This window comes from Dermacentor andersoni, chromosome 5 (genome assembly GCF_023375885.2).
Source record: "Dermacentor andersoni chromosome 5, qqDerAnde1_hic_scaffold, whole genome shotgun sequence".
Taxonomy (NCBI): domain Eukaryota; kingdom Metazoa; phylum Arthropoda; class Arachnida; order Ixodida; family Ixodidae; genus Dermacentor; species Dermacentor andersoni.
This window is the reverse complement of record NC_092818.1, coordinates 49,713,486-49,733,628: the sequence shown is the minus strand read 5'-3', so window position 1 is coordinate 49,733,628 and position 20,143 is coordinate 49,713,486. Positions and strand designations below refer to the sequence as shown.

General features: G+C 49.0%; 1 protein-coding gene across 1 annotated transcript in view; it reads left to right on the top strand.

Annotated features, from left to right (window-relative positions):
• LOC126530309 (uncharacterized) overlaps positions 1-20,143 on the top strand; it is a 62,690-nt gene that overhangs the window by 19,242 nt on the left and 23,305 nt on the right. Inside the window, exon 2 of the mRNA XM_050177629.3 lies at positions 4,940-5,555. Coding sequence (XP_050033586.2) covers positions 4,940-5,555 — 616 coding nt within the window. The remainder of the gene's footprint in view (positions 1-4,939; positions 5,556-20,143) is intronic.

The window sequence follows — 20,143 nt, the reverse complement described above, 5'->3', positions numbered from 1 at the left end:
AAAATATAATTTCAGGATATTCTATCACGATTATCTGTACATCTAAACCACCTGTAGGGACCAGGTGAACGCGCGGGACTGTGTGCGCATGCGCAGATACAACGTACCCGCGCTGAAAGCGTATCACGCTATTCGAAAGCATTGGTCGCCTATTGGTTTGTTGACAACTATACGCCGGGAGGTTAGCGAGAAGATTAATTGATGTAGATACAGTGTACCAACAGTGTGCGTAAATATAGCTCGTATGTCTTGACTACGCGGTGAGTGTGCTCACAAGGTTACCAGTTCCTGCCGGTATACCGCGACGTCTCTACTCGGCTCTGACTAAACTAAGCTTTAAGCGACAAGCGACGAAACCGTGTCGTTCATGTAAAATCAATACGTTTCTGCAATTTCCGACCACAATTTCGACAACATGGATGATTACGCTACCTCTTAAAATCTTAAATTTCTTTTGCCATAATATGGGAGAATCACGTGTATAAAAAATAAATAAATAAATAAATAAATAAATAAATAAATAAATAAATAAATAAATAAATAAATATACATACATACAATGCGGGAATATTGGGCTGCCATTTTCTCTGTTCCTAATTGCAAATTTTACCCATAGTAGCGCAAATAAAGTGACAGAAAGAAACTTCTACAGCACACATCGAGCCTAGAGCGATATCCTCGGCATGCCAACCTTGACCCTTATACAACCTCATCAGGTCCTCAACCGTAACCTTATCAGCGCCACCTTTGTCAAATGCCAGTTTGGAAAAGCGCAATCAGGGTCACCTTATCTTCCGCTAGGGAACCCGTGGTGACGAAAAGCGCCAAGTTCAGTAGTATTTCGGGAAAGGTATTGCCGAATGAAAATGGCGGAAATGCATATGGCACACATCTCGAGCCGCGGACGGAAACTGATGGTCTATTACACAGTACCTGAATGGCTGCAAGGCAAGGCAACTGCCGTCGAGCAACAACAGGGAACTCAGTTGTGAGCTGAGAGTGGAAAATTTTCGTGTGCACGTGAGACTGGTTCGAACGATGAATGGTTCAGTTAAAAGTAGATCGCTGGGAGACAGATTCATTTCGCAATGCCAAAAAGCGAGATCTTGATAAGGGTTATGATGATTCGTGAGAGAGGAATAAGTGCAAGAGCCCAATCTACCTACGCACTCACTGCACACACACAAACAAAGGACAAACCGGAGGAGAACCAATGAAAATATCAGAAAAACAAACGCCTCAACACCAGCCCCGTTTACTTCAGAATAGCAACAGTAACAAGAACATTTCCAACAACTATAACAGATGAACTATGACACAAGTAAAATGCGCTATATCCTTGCGGCATAACACCGATGTTTAACGGGTGGACGCTGCTGGCGTGTAATCCCAGATTAGCGCCGGAATATCACCGCGAATTAGCAGTCGTGGCGCTGGACACATCGAGATGCAGAAGGGGCACGTGTCTAAGATGGAGCAGTTTTAGCGGGCAGATATATAGTTGTGTATCTGGGCCCTGTGATATATTTTTTTTTTCTTTGAGAGTATTTTTCTGCATTTATACCGTTGTTCTCGGCTTCATGCACTCTCGGCCGAGAGCAGCAAGCTCTCCGATTTCCGGGAATCACTTAACTCCATTGTTGGCGGCATATATACTCTCAAGAGAAATTACACCCATTGGGTCGTATTTTGCCACACAACGATAATCGTCATCTGTCTTGCTTGCGTTTCCTACCTTGAAAACGCTGCGCTCGCTACTTTCCTGTTGAGAAGGCTCTGCCGTGCTGATAACGCGCATGCCGTTCGTGACTTGGAAGTACCGGGCTCGCAGCGTCAAAGAAAGAAAATGGGGACAAGACAGATGACGATTATCGTTGTGTGGCACACTCTACACTCTCTAAGAAAAGTTTACACCCTTTGGAGTGTATATTTGGCACAGAACTATAATCGTCATCTGTCTTGCCCGCTTTTCCTATCTTGAAAACGCTGCACTCGTTACTTTCCTGTCGGGAATGCTATGTCATGCTGAAACACGCATGCCGTTCGTTCCTGGAAAGTATCGGGCTCGTCGCGTTAAAGAAAGGAAATGCGAGCAAAACAGATGATTATTGTTGTGTAGCAAATATACACCCCAAAGGGTGCAACTTTTCTTAGAGTGCACTATTAGAAAAATGTACACCATTTGGGGCTTATCTTGTCCCACAACAATAATCGTCATCTGTCTTGCCCGCGTTTCCTTTCTTCAACGCTGCGAGCCCGGTGCTTCCCAGTCACGAACGGCATGTGCGTTATCAGTGTGACGCAGCATTCTCGACAGGAAAGTAGCGAGCGCAGAGTTTTCAAAAAAAGGAAACGCAAGCAGGGCAGCTGACAATTATTGTTGTGGGACAAATATACACCCCAAAGGGTGCAACTGTTTTTAGAGTACAGTCTTAAGCAAAATTATACCCTTTTGCCACACAACGATAATCGTCATCTGTCTTGTCGGCATTTCCTTTCTTTAACGCGGCGAGCCCAGTACTTCCCAGTAACCATGCCAGTAACGAACGGCATGCGCGTTATCAGTATGACATAGCATTCCCGACAGGAAAGTAGCGGGCGCGGCGTTTTCAAGAAAGGAAACGCAAGCAAGTCAGATGGCGATTATCGTTTTGTGGCAGAGATACACCGCAAAGGGTGTAACTTTGCTTAAGAGTGTATAAGATGCGATCCAAAGGGTGTAATTGTGCTTACGAGTGTATAGGTGAACCTCGCATGCAGCGGCGGTCAAAGGTCGCTGGGTAGCCACGCGCATGCCAAATACCCACCCGATGTCAAAAATGAAGTATCGCACGCTGCTCTACGAATCGCATAAAAAAAAAACTGACATCTGGCGAAAGTCCTTCTTTCATCAGACACGAGTGACGACGTTCCCACGACGTGGGAACCGGGCCCGCTCAGTCGGGCCAGTGCCTCGCGATATCGGGAGGACCAATCGCCGACTCCACTACTTACCTGCATATCTCGGCGGCGACATCTTCATTACTATCCGCCGGACATGCGCTTGCGTCGCTTTATTGTCGCGCCATGCGACGTTACCAAGCGCCGCTCTGGTCGGGGCGGCGCGCTGGGCGCGTGCAGCGAGGCGACCCATTGGCTGTCGCCGGGCTCGAGCCCACGCCCTCCGACGGCGACACAACGGACGCCGCCGCGCGCTCGGCGACTCGTTCCGGCGTTGCGTGTCGCTTCGAGGCGGCCACAAGCACGCTCGGCTGCGCCGCGCGACCGTGGGACACGCCAGCCTAAGTTCCCTTTGCTCGCTAATGGACCCGGCCGCGCCAAGTGAAGCCGTGCTGGCTTGCTTCTTTTATTTTCTTTCTTTCTTTTTTTCTGTGCGGGAGGAGCGGCATGCGTGCGCTCCTGCCTCCCTTCGAAGGCGCGCTGTAAAGTCGACAATCGCACGCCAGCCTTGAAGTGTTGGGGGCAGCTCACTCCGGAGCCGGGCGCGGGGCCGAAGGCCTGCCGGCCATTAGGGATGCTCTCAGCCGTGCGCCGGTGAGCTGAGGGCCGATGTTTTCGGGCTCGTTATACAGGGGGTGCCTCCTCTCTTTTTTTATTACGCGCCACGTGAAATGCTTCTTGCAAAGTAAATTATATCGAAGGGAAGGGGTTTCTTCTTACCCCCTTCCCCCCACCCTCCTCTCGCCGCGCCTTTCCGCTTCTCCGTGTGCGGTGAACCAACGGGGCCTGGGTGACTGGCCACAAGAGTGGCGCGGCGCTTATCTCGCGCCGTGGCAGTGACCACGGCGCGAGGGTGGTCACGTGCTGCCGTACGGTAGCGAGCTCGGTCGCGCGCGCGCGCACGTACGCGATTCTTGGCGAGCAGCGGAAGTCCTGAATGCGCACGTCCGAGAAGGCCGGCATAATGTGCCATGAAGAGACCTTGCCCTTTTCGTCTCGGAAACTTCACCCCGACGAAGAGGCTGAAATCACGCTTGCTGGCAACGCAGCTTCCGGTAGCCGACTCTGTCGTTGTTGTTAGACAAGGCGCGCGCATAATGTGATAATGTAAATGGCATTGCGCCAAGGTTACCCAACTAACCGATGGACGTGGCGTAGGTAGGCAGGGTTAATTGGCGTCTAACTGGACAGTTTAAATATAGAGATAGGAGACGTTAGCTTACGGTTACTCTATTTCACTTCTGTGTAAAACATATAATAAATAATCTTTATAAAGAAATAAATATGAAACTTGACAATACGAATGGAAATTTGCCACGCGCTAGCACCCACACAAGCAAAAAGAAAACGTCGATCGACAATGAACGCCAGTCACTGCATAAAAGTGTTCCTCATATTTCGAGCACATGGCCGTACTTATAAAACGAGCATTTCACTTCAGTGAAACTTGTTCATTCAAGTCCACTAAGTGGGCATAGTCCAAGTATTGTCCAAAGATGCGCGACAGGTGCAGCAATGCCGTAGTACTTGTAACAAGCCTTGCTTGTCATCTGAATACATGGAGGCAAGTTACGTTGTACGATTATTTAGCATATACGGACGGCTAACACGGTTCATGACGGGTGGCGTCGCATGCGCATGCGCAAATGCTCAAAGTGCGTGTATGCGACAACACGCGCTTTCTTTCGCGGGACATCATGGAGGTTTACCTGCGTAATCCAGCATCTCCCCACTGGACAATGCATCGCAACTGAATGGTAACGATAACGACGATAATGACCAATGCATGAGCAACCCAAATGAGGCAGCTTAAAGGCGCACGCTTTCAAGCCTCAAAAGCCAGTAAAATAAATAATACTTTCGGGAGGGTCAGTGTGTTTTATATATATATATAAACATTGAGCTTCGACAAGGTGGATTGCGATCATGAAAGCGATGCATGTCGCATACCGGCCGTGCACGTAATCGAGGCTCATAACGTGAACCACTTCGCGCGCAGGCGAGACGTCTCCGGTGTCCAGCTGCCCGCCATCGCCGCTGGCCTGGTGTCACACCGCGGGCGACTCGGCCGCAGCCTCGGACAGCGACGGCGACTGCGGCCCTCCGCACGAAGGCAGCCCGCGACCGCCGAGCCTCGTCGGCGGGGAGGAAGCCCGCCTGCTCGGACGTTCCGAGTGCGTGGACAAGCGCAGAGGCCACGCTTCCCACCACCAGGCGCAACACGGCCAAAGCCAGTCCGCATCCCAGCAGCTGCACCACCACCAGCAGCAGCAACACCACCACCAGCAGCAACAGCAGTGCCGGCGCCGGCGCACGGCGTTCACGAGCGAGCAGCTGCTCGAGCTGGAGAAGGAGTTCCACTCCAAGAAGTACCTGTCCCTGACGGAGCGGTCGCAGATAGCGCACGCGCTGCAGCTCACCGAGGTGCAGGTGAAGATATGGTTCCAGAACCGGCGCGCCAAGTGGAAGCGCGTGAAGGCGGGCCTCACCGCCGGCCGCGGGCCTCAGCAGCACTCCGACGCGCCGCGCATCGTGGTTCCCATTCCGGTGCACGTGAACAGGGTGGCGCTGCGAAACCAGCAACAGCAGCAACAGGCCGAGCCAAAGGGACCGGGGTGAGCGGTGTGGCCTTTATTCTACTCCCTTGGCAGTGTGAGCGCTGTGGCGTTTAATCTACTCCCTTGCCAGTGTGAGCGGTGTAGCGTTTATTCTACTCCCCCGGCATTGTGCGCGACCGAGTTTATTTGGATTTCTCGATGCCGCGAATTTTACTGCTTGATTGTCAATGAGTTTTGTTTCGGTATAGACAGATGTACTATGCATTGTGTGCGCCGAGAACAAGCATGTCTAACAGACTTCTCTGTATAGTTCTCGTGTCGCCAAAGTTTCGATTCTTATATCTTCAGACATCGATGAGAACAACGGTTATTGTCCAGCGTTGGAGAAAACAATGCATTGGAGAAAAGAGAACAACATTACGTCAATGGGTATATCCGATTGCATTTAAAAATGAAGGAATGTTGCAATCGTACAGCGGTGCCGGTTGGGCTGGAAATTTTCTAAGCACGTAAGCGTCTATTTGGATGTCTTTCGGCAACTTCGGGGAGTTCCTATTTGCAACACCTATGTTTTGCCAATGAGAGAAAGAGAAACAAAGACAAGCCTGCAAGCTTCAACAGGAAAAGTCTGATTTGTTACCCTGTATAGGTAAAAAGAGAAAAGGGATTTAAAGGGACAGATAGCGAGAATGATTGCTAGCAAGAGTGACGTTAGTGCACAAAATTCTGAGGTACCACACGTCAGCCTATTACAGTTTGTCGATATCAGTCCCGTACACCACAGGAAGCAAACTGACAGTGAAGAGGGGGATATTGTTTTAATTGTAGCGTACTATGCACTTTGAAAGTACTGGCTGTCTATACCACCTATACATATATACGTCCGTTCTGACGGCTGTCTATATATTATCTCTTGAGCAGACAGTACTCGACTTGTCGGTGTCTCTAACGCTGTACACAGCACCTGGCTATGCGCAATACAACTTGGGCAAATAATGGCTGTCGGCCCATCCAATTAAGCAAGTAAATGACTTTGTAAATGCAGCATGTCTCTATAGCCGGTACAGCAGGTTTTATTCACATCTTGGTAGCCCAGGTGGTGGGCAGATCAAGTCAGCAGTATGTGATCGTATAGGCGACGATTCGTGGAACTCGTTGAGTTTCACGAAGTCAACCGAAGTGCGCGGCTGCTGCGTCTGTTTCTGCGAGAGGATCCGAAACAAACCTGCCAATGTTGTGCACAGAATGGCCGGGTTCATCAGCGCGATCGTGTCTATTACTGACACGACAGTGTACGGGCAGCCACTGATAAAGTGTTTAGTGTCCCTGTTCTGTTACTCGATGGTGTAGCCTATTTGGGACACAAGTTGGTCATGAGATCAACAGCGCGTTGAACTTTGGATGCTTTGGAAGGCTTCATTCGAGGCGAAAAAAAAGAGAGAAAAAGATCCAGCATAAAGCGGCTTTTGAAGAGTAAGTTCGAAAGCCACTTGAAGTGCGGAAAGCTTCGTTTCGTCGCACTTATTATACAGAATGTTTTGATCTGGATTTCAACAGACCTCGTTGCAATGAGAACATCGTACCTTGCAGCGCCTGCCGATCAACTAGATCTAACAGAACGGTCAGTGTGAACACTGAGGCAGATGCTGTGCACCTCGTACAGAAATTGCAGCGTTGCTTGTTTAAGCAATGCTCATGGCACTGGAACTGTCCTTTTGACGCAAGGAATAGGGCAAGTGTATACCTAACTATTCCGATTTGCAACTGTTGCACCATCTTGCAACCACTGAATCGTTACGGCTACACGGGCAAAAAAGTCGCTTTACTAGTGCTATACAGCCAAAACAAGCTGATCACACAAGTGCGTGACCAAACAAAATGCGTGTAGATATGCACATATAAGAGTAAAAAAAGATCACATTTGTATAAAAGGCAATATGTAAACGTACGAAATAGAAAATTGACTGTCCAAACTTGCGTCTTCAAGAAAAGTAAACAAAAGTAATCGATAACCTTCTAATAAGTTCGATAATTTAATTCATATACAGGTCAGCAAAATCGCTTGAAGAATGCTTTCATGTGAAATTGCAGCCGCGAAGGAAATTGAAATACATGCTTAGAAAAGTAAAGGCTTGGTATTCAGATAATGATTGGAGGGAAATACGTTACCTTCATTTCCTTTTGCTCTGTGTTTTGCTTTGAGATAAACAGCATAAAGTCTTGTCAGTGACACAGACAAAAACATGAAAGCGTGCCTGACAATGCCACAAATTGCTGCTTCGCACATTTAGCCTCTGTTTAGCCAACAGGTGGTTGAATCCGAATCAAGGAGCGACGCAGTCGCACCTCCACAACTGTCCCGGTCTCTGCGATGGTCGTATCGTCTCCAGCACTAAGCCGTACACGAGGTATACTTATAGCAGACTAAACGACGTCCTTGCGCCAATTTTACATAATCTCGCAGACGCTCGGAAATATTTCACGCCACGAAACGAGCGTTACGGATCACCTCGTTACCAAGACAAATGTGCGCTATAAAGGAAGAAAAACATACAGAAACGCAGGAATCAATGCCTTGCGAACAGTGCAATTTGGCGTCCTTGGAAGCGCTTCCCTCGGCCCTCATTTACACGTCCAAGATCGCGTCCAAGGCGTCGACGTAATCGTTTGCTTATTAGCGGACGGGGCGAGGAAGCCAGCGGAAGTGGCGAGCACTAGGTGCGGAGTGCACCCACGGCAGCGTATGCTGTACCACGGCCCGACTGCCCAAAAGCGCGCGCCTAGTCCAGTCCGGCCGTGGCTACGCTAGACAGTTCGCATTATATACACGCCACAGTAGAATCCGCCTCACCACGCGCATGCAGGCGCTGCTTGTCCAACAGCTATACGCCACGCACCTAAGTACCTCTAGCAGCACGGATTCTTATTCCAGCACCGGACGTGTTCGCCCGCCGCGCCGATTAGTGAATATATGACCGCGGCATCGGGCGGCGTGTCGTCCTGTTCGGGGCCGTCCCCGAAACCGGCCGATGTACACCGGACCCGCTCTCGGGGCGGCAGGCGAACGGCCCAAAGCGGTCTGGGTGGGTGAAGTGGGAGGGGGGGTCGCAGTAAGGGGTGGGCGCCTTGTAATTTGGCCGCGCGGCCGAGAGGCATTTAACACTCGGCCCGACAGCGGCCGTTTCTCTTTCCGGACCGGCAGCGAGGCTGTCGGCGCCTGTTTGCTTTCGGGCCAACAACACGCCCGAACCATTACCGGAGCTCGTCGCCCCAGGCGTTGCTGTCGAAGGAAACGAGCTGGCTGAGAAGTGGCGGGCCACGCCGCGCGGCACCTCGTTGCCAGGCCATCACCCGAGACGTGATCCGAGCGGCCTTCTTCGTCTTCTCGCCTCCCCCCTCGTCTCGTCGCCTTCGGCTTCGCCTTCTCGCTTTGGCATCTATGCGGGCGCGCTCGCTCGCTTGCTTCGAAGGCACTTCGTCGAGGTGACTGAATATACTGGAGCGCCAGTCTGCGGTAATGGGCCCTCTCTTCACGCCTCCCTTCCGCGTGCTCTTTAGCTGTACGCTGTTTGTGCCTCGTTGTTGCATTCCGGTGTATACGGGGGGAAAAAATAATGTTTACTCAGTATGTACATGCAGTGGTCTGTATTGTTAGACAAGCGGGCGAACGAAAGGAATTTATTTCGGTGCAGCTTCACTTGCCCACTGCGGCATGGAGTAAAATAAGAGTAAAAGAAATGTTCAATTCACCGTTTAGTGCGAGGTAGTGCGCAGGCATGGTAACGTTATGAAACTACGTAGGAACTAAGCACGATTAATTTGTCTTTCATATTTTTTTTTCGAGGCATGTCATGAGCATTATGAGCAATGTCACTGCGTGGAGCGCCCGGGGAAGATCGTTACCCTGCTTAATTTCCGCATGGTCACGTCTTTGTCGGCTACCTTCGCAATACGTTAACATCAGTCTACACTTCTTCCCTCGGTGTTTTCTGCAGTCAGCCGCGAGTGTCATGTCAATCTCATGTTGCACTCACAGCCGAGCGCACGACTGGACAACTAATGCGCTATCTAGCTCGGGTTCTGAAGAATGACAGCCTTCGTGGAACGCGCACTGAGTGTAGCAGGAGTTAATGACTTGTTTCGACAAAACCAGTGAAGGATATCCATCTGGGTACACTGCTACATTCACTCCTACGCAAGGCGGGATATGCGAATGCACCACCCACGATGCAATGTGTTTAAGTGATGAAGCTAGCAACCGGCCTTTCAATCTCTTCCACTGCTCCTTCCACGCTCTCTACAGACGGAAATGAAAATCGTGGCAGCGACATCAGCGCGCCCTGAACACGATGACGCTAAACCGCCACAGCCAGCGGCAACCTATCAAGGGCACCATTAAATATAATTACACGGACCAATCTTGGAGACAGCAGAAGCTTGATGTGGGGAAGATGGTGTAACATACTTGAAGAAAAAACAGCGCTAAAAATACGCGCACTAAAAGAAGAACATGTACAACGGACAGGCGTGGACTTAAGTAAATTAAGTAACGTTTAGTTGGAAGTTAGCGCCTGTCCATTGTACATGTTCTTGTTTTAGTCCGCGTGTTTTTAGAGCTGTTTTCTCTTCAAGTTGGAGACAGCGTAATATGCGACCGACCGGCGGCAACTTTCATTGCCTAAATACGATGCTTAACAACATTCTGTAGCTATGTTATAGTCAATAAATCGGTAATCTTTCTTATTTACGAATGCTTCCTATCTGTTACGGAAACAGCCTGCTGCGTTTGCAGCGTTTCTTCGTGTTACGTGTAGGCTCACGCCACGATACTGCGATAAATCTATTCTATATTGGCTCGCACACTATCGTGGCAAGGAATCCGGCAAAGCGACCAAACGAGAAGAATCAGGCTCGGTCGAAAACGCGTACGAAAAACAAACATGCCCGCGAAGAAGCCCATATCACCCACTCGCGTCCGGTGACTTGTCGCTGCATGCGTGGAACACAGCGCGGCGTTCCCGCAAAGCGCAAGCCACGAACGCTCGCGAGCGAGCGAGCTCGAAAAGACACGTGTAAGGCCATACCGCTAACAGCGCACGCTCGACGTTCTACACGAACGTTCCCAACACCGCGTCCGAGCGGCGCAACCGCGGCCGAGCTATTTATTTATTTACGCATTTTTTTCACAGGCATGCTGCGCGCGGGGCAAGCTTCTCGTGCGGCGACAGCCACCGCCGAGCCGACAGCGAAGCCGGCGGCGGCTAGGCCTAATCGGGCGGTCACGCGTGGACGCCTCCGGCTCGTTGCGAACACGCACAGCGGGTCATTTAGAAGCCGACAACGAGGTAGCGGGCCACCGCCTATCCGAAGGCGCGCGCGAAACGTTTTACTTTGCCGGCTGGGTGTGAGCGCGACGCGATTTCGCGCTCCGGCATTGCTCGCTCGCTGCGTCCCCGTACCCCGCTGGACGCGGCCTACGCGAGCCGCCCGCTGATGGCCCATTGTGTGCGCGTCAGCGGCAGGCCGCAAAAAAGGCGGCGACGACGACACCTCGCTCGGAGCTTATATGCACCGCTGTGCACGAGCTCCGCTTTCCCATGAACTCGGTTGCTCGCTGCTTGCACCTCGCGTATATAAACTGGCGACTTGCCGCTGCAGACGTGAGCGTTCGTCTCTCGCTGCCATTCCAGACCTGTGAGAACGAGGTGGTGGCGATGGCGTATTGATTTCGACCGGCGACGCCAATGGCCACTTGTAAAAGCATTTTGCCGAAGAGGCGCCGATCGGCGTTGCCGTTGACGCTGATGATGACTCATTCGCGGCGGGGCATAACGGAAGCAACGGCGCTGGTCGGCCGCCTTTATCGAGATCACACCGTTCCCACCGGTGCTTCTCTTATGGCTGACGAAGCCGGCGACCCCTAGGATGTGAGGGATTTCGGGGCGGGCGTAACTGCCGAAGCGGTTAAATGGCATTCGGCAGTTCGTCCAAGCATGTGTAGGGGGCGAATCCCACGACTTGGCGAAAGGGGCCTTTTATAGAGTATACAAGGAAGTATCGCCGAACTTGCCACGACTATTTATGGATGCGACTAAATCCTGCTGATTCCAGCTGCTTGTTTTTCGACGCAACTAAAGTCACATTGCCAACGGGTTATAGAGGAGTGCTTTTTCCTTGGTGCTGGCGGCCTACAGTCGCTATGGAATTCCAGAGCGACATACGTGCTTAGGACTTCTGCGTGCCTATATTCGTGTTATCAGTGATGTAATACAGAACGGAACGCCTTCGAGAAACCCAGAACGATTGTTGTCCCATGCATGGGTCCGGTTGTATTGGCCGCGAGATCGAGCGGAGTCGCCGCCTGGCGGACACTCGCAGAAGCGTGATAGCGTTGATGGCGCGTTGCGTCGTCTGCTAGCCGCTATTTGTTTACATGTGCGTGTGCAGCACACACATCCTTTAAATTGTGTTTCTTCTGTGGTTGTAGCGCCACCACAAATGGTGGTATGTATTTTAATGCGACAGCGTTAAGTGCCCCGTGTCGCAGAAAATCGGGCGTAGGCGTCCCGTGTGGCCGTCGCTTCGGCAAAAAGATTTTCGAACCACCCATATCCAGGCCATCCGTGCGGCGCAACGAAGTTATTGAACTAATTGGATTTCTCAAACTAAAATACGTAGATAAATCGTAAAACATGGCTTACACACAACCTACAGACATGACAGCGTCGAATTATATTGTGAGTATACGAGAAACGTAATTCTGTTACGCGATAACTTAAATAAACCCCATTTTCCGGCGTTTCTACCATTCATAGACAGGCCACGGCGTCCGCAATCTGCGCGCGCCGGCGCGCGAGTATTTTGGAGGCCACAGAGCGGCGCGCCCGTTCCCTTGTAAATACCTCCAGCTGGCCCTCGCCTCGATCGCGGCCCACGCAAGAGGTCGCGTTCTTGTCGGAGAGCCCATCTTCGTGCATAACGTTCGCGGCTAGCGTTTCCCGGTAAACATTACGGTTACATATGCTCCAGTTGCCGGGAAGCGTGAGAAGCAGTCGGGGATCTTTGGATGCTATCGCGTTCCACTCTTAAAAGGAAGCTTTAACTCGGGTGCTGCTATGTAAATACATGTAAAAGGAGAATTCGTTTTTCTCGGGAACCACTGCACCAAATTTGACGAGGTTTGTTGCATTTAAAAGAAGAAACTTAAGATTTAGTGACTGTTGGTTTCGAACTTTTGATGTAGGTCGTAATTCTTTTATTAAAAATTGGCAACAATTGCAAATTTTCAGAAAACGGAACTGTCATGTTTAGAACGGAGTAACTCAGCAATGAAAAATGTTATCACAATTCTGGGAACTGCGTCTAATATAATATCTAAAGCGGACAAAATGAATGTGCTACACATGAATGTACAGAAAAATTATGATATGAAAATACAGCTTTTGCGGACCCCTTGTATACAACGTAACGAATTCACGTAAGCTATAAACTGACATATCGAATTTGTCCGCTTTCAATGATCTAACGGATGCCGTTTACGGAACATCTGTTCTTGATGCAGAGCTATGAATTTGTGAACTTCGTGCTTCTATTTCTTTCAAACTTCCAAAATTTTTGAAAATTCTTGTAATAAAAGTCAGGCCCTAAATCGAAATTTCGCCTCCAACAGCCACTAGTATTTATTTCTGTCAGAAATGCAACAAATTTCATTAAAATCAGTCCAGGTGTTATCTCAGACAAAGGTTTTTCATTTTACATGTATTTCAATAGGCCGCGTCGGAGTTGGGCCCGAGCTAAAGCTTCCTCTTAAGCGTCCTCCAATTGTTTCTCTCTCTCTCTCTCTTTTTTTTGACAATGTAGAGACTCATCGCGCTGACTCTTTGCGCTGCAGTAATATCGCTGACCGCACGCGTCGAGCGCGCGATGCATGATCGTTCCCCGCTCCGTTCGTCAGAGTCATTAAAATTCTGTACTTGCATTGTGATTCATGCATTTCGCACAGAGCATTTGGCGAGGCTTTAACCAAATGAAGTGCTCGCTGTGATACCTGAACGCAGCGCGTTAGCGATTCCTTTGTAGCGATGCGTTTTGCAATCTCTGTGATACCACGAAATATCAACGAGGTGGCGTGAGATAACTCAGCAGTAGGAAAATAAATCTCAAGGGTTCATAGGATGCTGCAGTAGACAATTGCGTGACTGTGATTGTTATTGTGGTTAACAATTACACAAATATTCTTAGTTGTTTCTGATGTGCTCTTTTCTTATGTGGATATGGTACTACGCAGCAATAATTCTGCCTCGCAAGTCCGTTTTCGCGCTTTGGCACATTTAGTATCTACTACAAACGAGAAGCGGAAAGAAAGTATCGCAAGAGGATAATGTGTAACATTGCAGTCGTTAGGAGCAAGACGTCGTAAAGCTGAGTTGCTGGCGGCTAAAGTAATGCGCTCATTAACTTGGTGTTATTAGCTTGACGGGAGGGTGTAGCCATTATTTTCATAAAGAAGAGAACAACTCAATATGGCTGGCTTCTAAAATATAAAATTATTCGTACTATTCTTATGAATGTGAGGGTACGTGAATAGTGCCCTCGCACAATTCTCATCCTTCGATGTAATCTTGCAAGACACCCTCGTGATAAAATGCAGTTCTTCCTGCTACCACGCAAAAAAAAAAAAAACGCGTGTAAAACCACACGGCTATCCTGCCACTGCGCTGTCACTCATAGTGCCGTGCCTTGTTTTGCTGAAATAAGTAACTATCTTTATCTGACAGACAATCCAAAAAGGAGTAAAAGGTACTTACTTATGCATTCAAGCGGTAAAGTAAAGTTGCTAGCCGCTTTAACTTCACTGTGCAGGAATACGCAGTGCAAGAATTGTAGAAACTTGAGTTCCCCAACAGCAGCGCCAACAGAATATATGATGAACGTAAGCTAAATTCAGTTATGGGGCTTTACGTGCCAAAACCACGATCTGATTATGAGGCACGCCGGAAATTTGGACCACCTGGAGTTCTTTAACGTGCACCTAAAACTAAGTGCACGGGTGTTCTCGCATTTCGCCCCCAACAAAATGCGCCCACCGTGGCCGATGAACCCAAGCTGAACACCAACGAAAAACACGATGCATTTCCCGGTACTGAAACTGCGTTGTGCGTTCCTTTGGTTTGTAGTATAGGAATGTTCTGTAACAGTTCACTGCAGCGAGCGCGTTTCATTGCCAAACAAATGGCCCAAATCGCTCACAGCGCAGCGTCGCCATGTACATTTCAATGCCTGTCGCCACCGCCCATCCACGCTAACGGCGGTGCTGCCACCTACAGCCCGATCTCGCGGCCAATACGCGGTACCCGACGGCAGGCGGCGTTGCTGAAGCGCAGCGCTGGTTCGCCGATATGTCTCGCTCAGTCGAGTGTCGCACCATATGCGGCAGGCCAGCCATTATTACTATACGCAAGCGCGGTTGGTGCTGTTTCTTTACCATTTCAGTAATGGACTGGGGCTTTGTTTGCATCAATAAGCGGTGTTAATCACTAATTTTCACCTAAAATAAGTGGCCCTAATCGTAAGAAAAGAAAAAGAAGAGCAAGTTTATAAACATATAGGCGGAGGTGAGAAGCACTTGACAGAGAATACAGTCAAACGGTTTCATAACGACGCGCTCGGGGCCCCAAATAGTGTCGTTCTACAGGTCACTTCGTCCGCGCGCCGTACCGCTCCCATTATGTATAGCAGGCTGGGCACGTCCAGCAAAATAAAACATTCATTAAACATTATTTTGAGAGATACTTAGTGAAGGAAGTCGACAATCTTCTTTTGCACAATCCACCCGACAGAACGTGTGAGTTCGGCCATTATTATGGCATCAATGGATTAAGGTTGATTGTAGACACACCGATAGAATGGTGCTAGATAACAGCAATTGCGTAAAAAATAAAAATTAAAAGCGGAAAACGACAGTGTCACTTAGAGAGAAAATTTTGCCTTATCCGTGGGTCATCATCGATTCTCCCATGAAAAAAATGAGCAGATGTGTGAAAATCTGATGATGGTCCTAAAGGCTGCTTACGTTACGTGGCGTGGTTTTCACTCCGCTACAGAGAGGGATTTTCGTCGCTCGGCGACCATCACAGCTGAGCGACTGGGTAGCGCCAAGTTGGTCGCGCCGTCACGTACAGTCGCATGCGAACGGCATGATTTTCGGTGGGGTGTCAACAAATTCCAGTATATACTCTGGGGGAATTTTCTGTTGATGTTAATTTGTACGTCTGGTGTCGGCGTCTCCGTAGGTACGGTCTAAGCAATCGTAAAGGTGCAACTCTCTTAGCGAGTACAAAACATATGCTACCTACTCTTTTTTCTAAATATAGAAAAAAATGCAGATATCTGACATGTTTACGTGATGGTTCATTGTTTGTTAGGCTTCGGCCACACGCAGCATTCTTTCACGCCAAACTTCGCGCGGCGGATGGAGACGCGGTGGCAAGATGACAATATTCGCTTGCTTACGCTGCACCGGAAGCGAGCAAAAGAGGCGGATCCAGTTAACATGGAAAATTGTGCCAATTGGGGAAGCTTCATGGTAGCTACCACGTGACAGACGCGGACAAGGGATACAGTACGGCGCTGCTACGTCCATATTGTGGCCCTTTCTTTTCTCCTCTTGTTTGCGTCTGTCGCGCTAGCTGTATACCTACCCATAAAGCGGCAGACCTCAACGGATATTGGCCGCGTTGCTGCAAGCGTATACACAATGAACAAACTACCATCGTAGCCTGTTGCGGTAGTATTTCGTTTTGATAATAGACTGATAACATGCGTGACTTATATTTAACATGTATGAGCAAAACGAGAACAAGGTAAAAGCAGTAGCCAACGTTTCGACAAGTGGACTTATCTTTTTCAAACTTGTATATGTGTTTGTGACTTTTTCTGTGTTACGCTCGTAAGATTTTTTTTATCCGTCAGCGATACAAACAGGCGCTACCACAGCTGTGCTACAAAGCTGCTACTTACTTGTGAGTGTTACTAAATTAATATGTTTCCTGTACTCTAGAATTAAAAAAAAAAATCTGAAAAAGATTATGCAGATCCCACGCACTGCGGGAATCGATGTAAGCGAAGCGTTCCGTGCTGGATGCTTTGATTAGTGGTGATATAATTAGTGGTGATATGGATGGCGAAACTCTTAATTTCTTCAACCTTTAGGCTAACACGAGAGTGGTGAGTTGATGTTAGACGTTACCTTGCGTGCACCACTGCTGTTCGTCTGCGTAGTACACAAAACACAAAGGGAGAGGTGTTCGCTTGAGGCGTTGTTGTGCGCCATATTTTATAACCTCTGAGAGAGTTGAGCGTTGTCATTGCCTCACATGGCACATCGCATTGTGGCAGAAGTATTAAACTTGAATTGGATTATGGGCTGTACGTGCCAAAGCCATATTCGGATTATGAAGCACGCCGTAGTGGCGGACTCCGGATCAATTTGGCACCGTGACGTCCTTCAACGTGTCCCAAAAGCTAAGTGCAAGTGCGTTTTCTATTCGCCCCCGTCGAAATGCGGCTGCCGCGATTGGGATCAAATCCACGACCTCTAGCAATGCTATAGCCGCAAAGCTGACGCGGCGGGCACAGAAGTGTTGATTTGACGGTTGACCGCTGCCGTAGTGTCTCCTGGACCCTGCGATGCGCTTTAATTAATGCCTCTCTGCTTCTGCGCACCCTGCATAAGTTGCCCGCTTGGCATGTTTGCATGGCGTTTATTTTTCAGAAATAGCAGCAATGTACTTACCGTACCTTGAACTTAAGCTTATCCTATGTCCCCGCAACCGCTGTCGTATAGTAGCGGGGTTTCCTTGACTTCTCACGTCGCCTCCCCCCTCTTTTGTGGGAACTGCCTCTTCTCCTCCCTCTCCTTATTCTCCTCTCCACAGTTCTATCTACGTCCCCTCTGGCCTCGCACGTTGGTAGAAAGCAAAGTGCCGCAGTTTCTGCAATGCTTCTGAGAGGAGTCACGGATAATTACAGCTGTCAAGCGGCTAATGTGGCGACGGCCAGGGAGCTCCAGAATGTATTGTGCACATTCGACATGGTGGGGTGAAAACGAGTTTCTCCCGTTGCCTTTCCTCTCCTACTCGCGCCTGTCATCTATAGACCGTTTTTTTTTTTTCACGGGCGCCATCATATTGATACGCAGTGGCGCCATCTATGGGCATTAGCATGCTGGCTTGAGCGTCTAACTCAAGACGGCAGCTTTTTGACGGCAGTTCCGACTCGTAAGGCACGTTCAATTGCGCGCGCAACGCTTTTCTTGGCGATCTCTGTTTGCTACGGTATTTCTTCGCTACCATCCTTGGCAAATCCTACACAAGAACTTGGCTCTCTGATGAACGCTGAACCTGCGGTTGCCCCCTATGAGCACTTTCCTTTTAAAAAAACTGCGGTTGATCTCTGTGCTGGCCAAAGGCGTTGGCGTAGTAGACGCATGATGTCGCTCCACTTTACTTTCTGCATGCACCTACAGTGCAGTACGAGTGTAATACATACAGCGAGAACAAGGCACCAATCGTGGTCCTGTTGCTAGAGAAGACATCGCTGCACCTATTTTCACTGAGGATCGGTTGCGTGTTCACAGCTGTAGCAGACGATCGGCATTCTCATGCGAAAGATGGGCCAGTTGTATGAAAAAAGAAAAAATCTTATACGTTTATTGCATTTCCGTTTTTATTTATAAGGTTACGAAATTTATTAAGCATACGTGTGGCATTAAAAAACGGGTTTGTTAAAGCGACATTTTTCCAGCAGTCCCGATGACGTTGCGTGTGTAGCCATTTGGATCGCTCGCCCGACTGACATCGCTCACCCACGCTATGTAGCTTGGGAAGAGCCCCATATCTCCCCCAATCTTTCTCGCTTAATGTTTCTCCCTCTCCTTTACCCGTACAGCGCTGTGGAGGTGCCCTCGTACGAGAGGCAGTAACGGCGCTGCACTTTTCTCATTTTCCACTAAAATCACTAAGAAAAGAAAGGCCAGGGGAGCGGCGCCGCCGCTACTGCATGGTAGCGATGTACATATTTAAAACCTTATAATAAATTACACGCTTTATGCGGAGCGCTTATGTCTGTCTCCTAATAATCAGGCGGAGTTGCCTTACGAACACATCACGCTCACAAAATATCATCGAAATAGCTTCAGGATGCCCTTTACACGTGGAGGATTTGCGTAGGGCTACCGACAGATGGCAACAGTTTTTTTTTTCATAAGGTACATAACGATAGGGCCAATTTTGAACGCGTGCTTGAGCTCTACTTAAGTGGTTTCGCTTGGTGAGTTTGTACGCGGCTCCATTCAGCCGTCGAAGACTGCTAATGCGAAAAATGCAGGGCCCAACCACAGCCAGAGAAAAGCCACTACCGCCTATACACCTTTTCGTCGGGCGAGGAGGAAAGGGCGCGCGGCGCTCTTCTCTGGCTTGGGCGATCCGTCGCGGCGCTGCATGAAAGTATTGCTGTCGCGCGCTGCGCAACGATTTCGAGATGTTTTAGATCGTATTTTGTGAAATTTACGCACTGTCCGTTCATATAAGGTCGTCAGGGAAGAAGCTTTTCAGTGCATCGGTAACTACAGTACGCGGAAATATCTCTTGGGGGCGCATGCAAGCATGCGCCCCCAAGCCGCAGTGTGTGTATGTGTTGTGAACTATTTTGCGTATATCGCTTTTAATTCAACGATGAAAACCGGCGTCTATGTATTACCAGCATGAAATGATATCACTATCTGATCGCTTGGCGTAGGGACTAAAATATAAGAGCGCATGCTAGTGTATTGCCAACCTAAGGCAACCAGGAAACATCTAAGCGGCAGGCACTATGAAATATTTGTGATACACCCGCATCGTTCACATGCATTTCACGTCTAGTAGGCTTGAAATCACCATATTGACACGTGTACTTATATTTATCGGGCGACCACGTTTCGTCGCCTAACAAATCTTATCGCACAGCGCGGGACGCGCCTGCATGTATCCGAAGTTTCTGGAAAGTTATCGATGCTTCTATCCGCTGTATGTTGTCGCCGAACCTTGTGTTATCTGATTTCATCGCGTGACGCGAATGGTGTAGAACTTTGTGGAAGGCACGCGGGTCCCAACGATTAGTCTGGAACATTCGATGACTGCTGTATAAAAGCTGACGCGCTGGACCCGCTGATCAGATTTTCGACGACCGCCGAGCGTGTTCGCCGCTATCGTTGTGCTATAAGTGTAGCCTGTTTTGTGGGCACAGGTTCGCCCAATAAAAGTTAGTTTTGTCGTTCACAGTATTGCTACTGTGTTATTCAACGTCACCACCACGTGACAATATGTCTACGCTAGCCTTCCTGTATGAGACCGATGGCGCTGATACATATATAAGCTATGCTATATATACCAGCATGATACATATATAAGCTATGTGCTTCGGCATTGTCTTTTTGCCTTGTAAAGCCATAATATCCGAGATGGATCACATAAAAAGAATGCTATGGCTATTTTTGACGACAAAATTTCCGTAATACGTTTGAGTGCGTCGTAGAGAACCGAACGAACACAACCCGAAAAAAAAAAAAAGAAACTGTTATCGTCCTCTTTCTCGAAAAAGAAAGA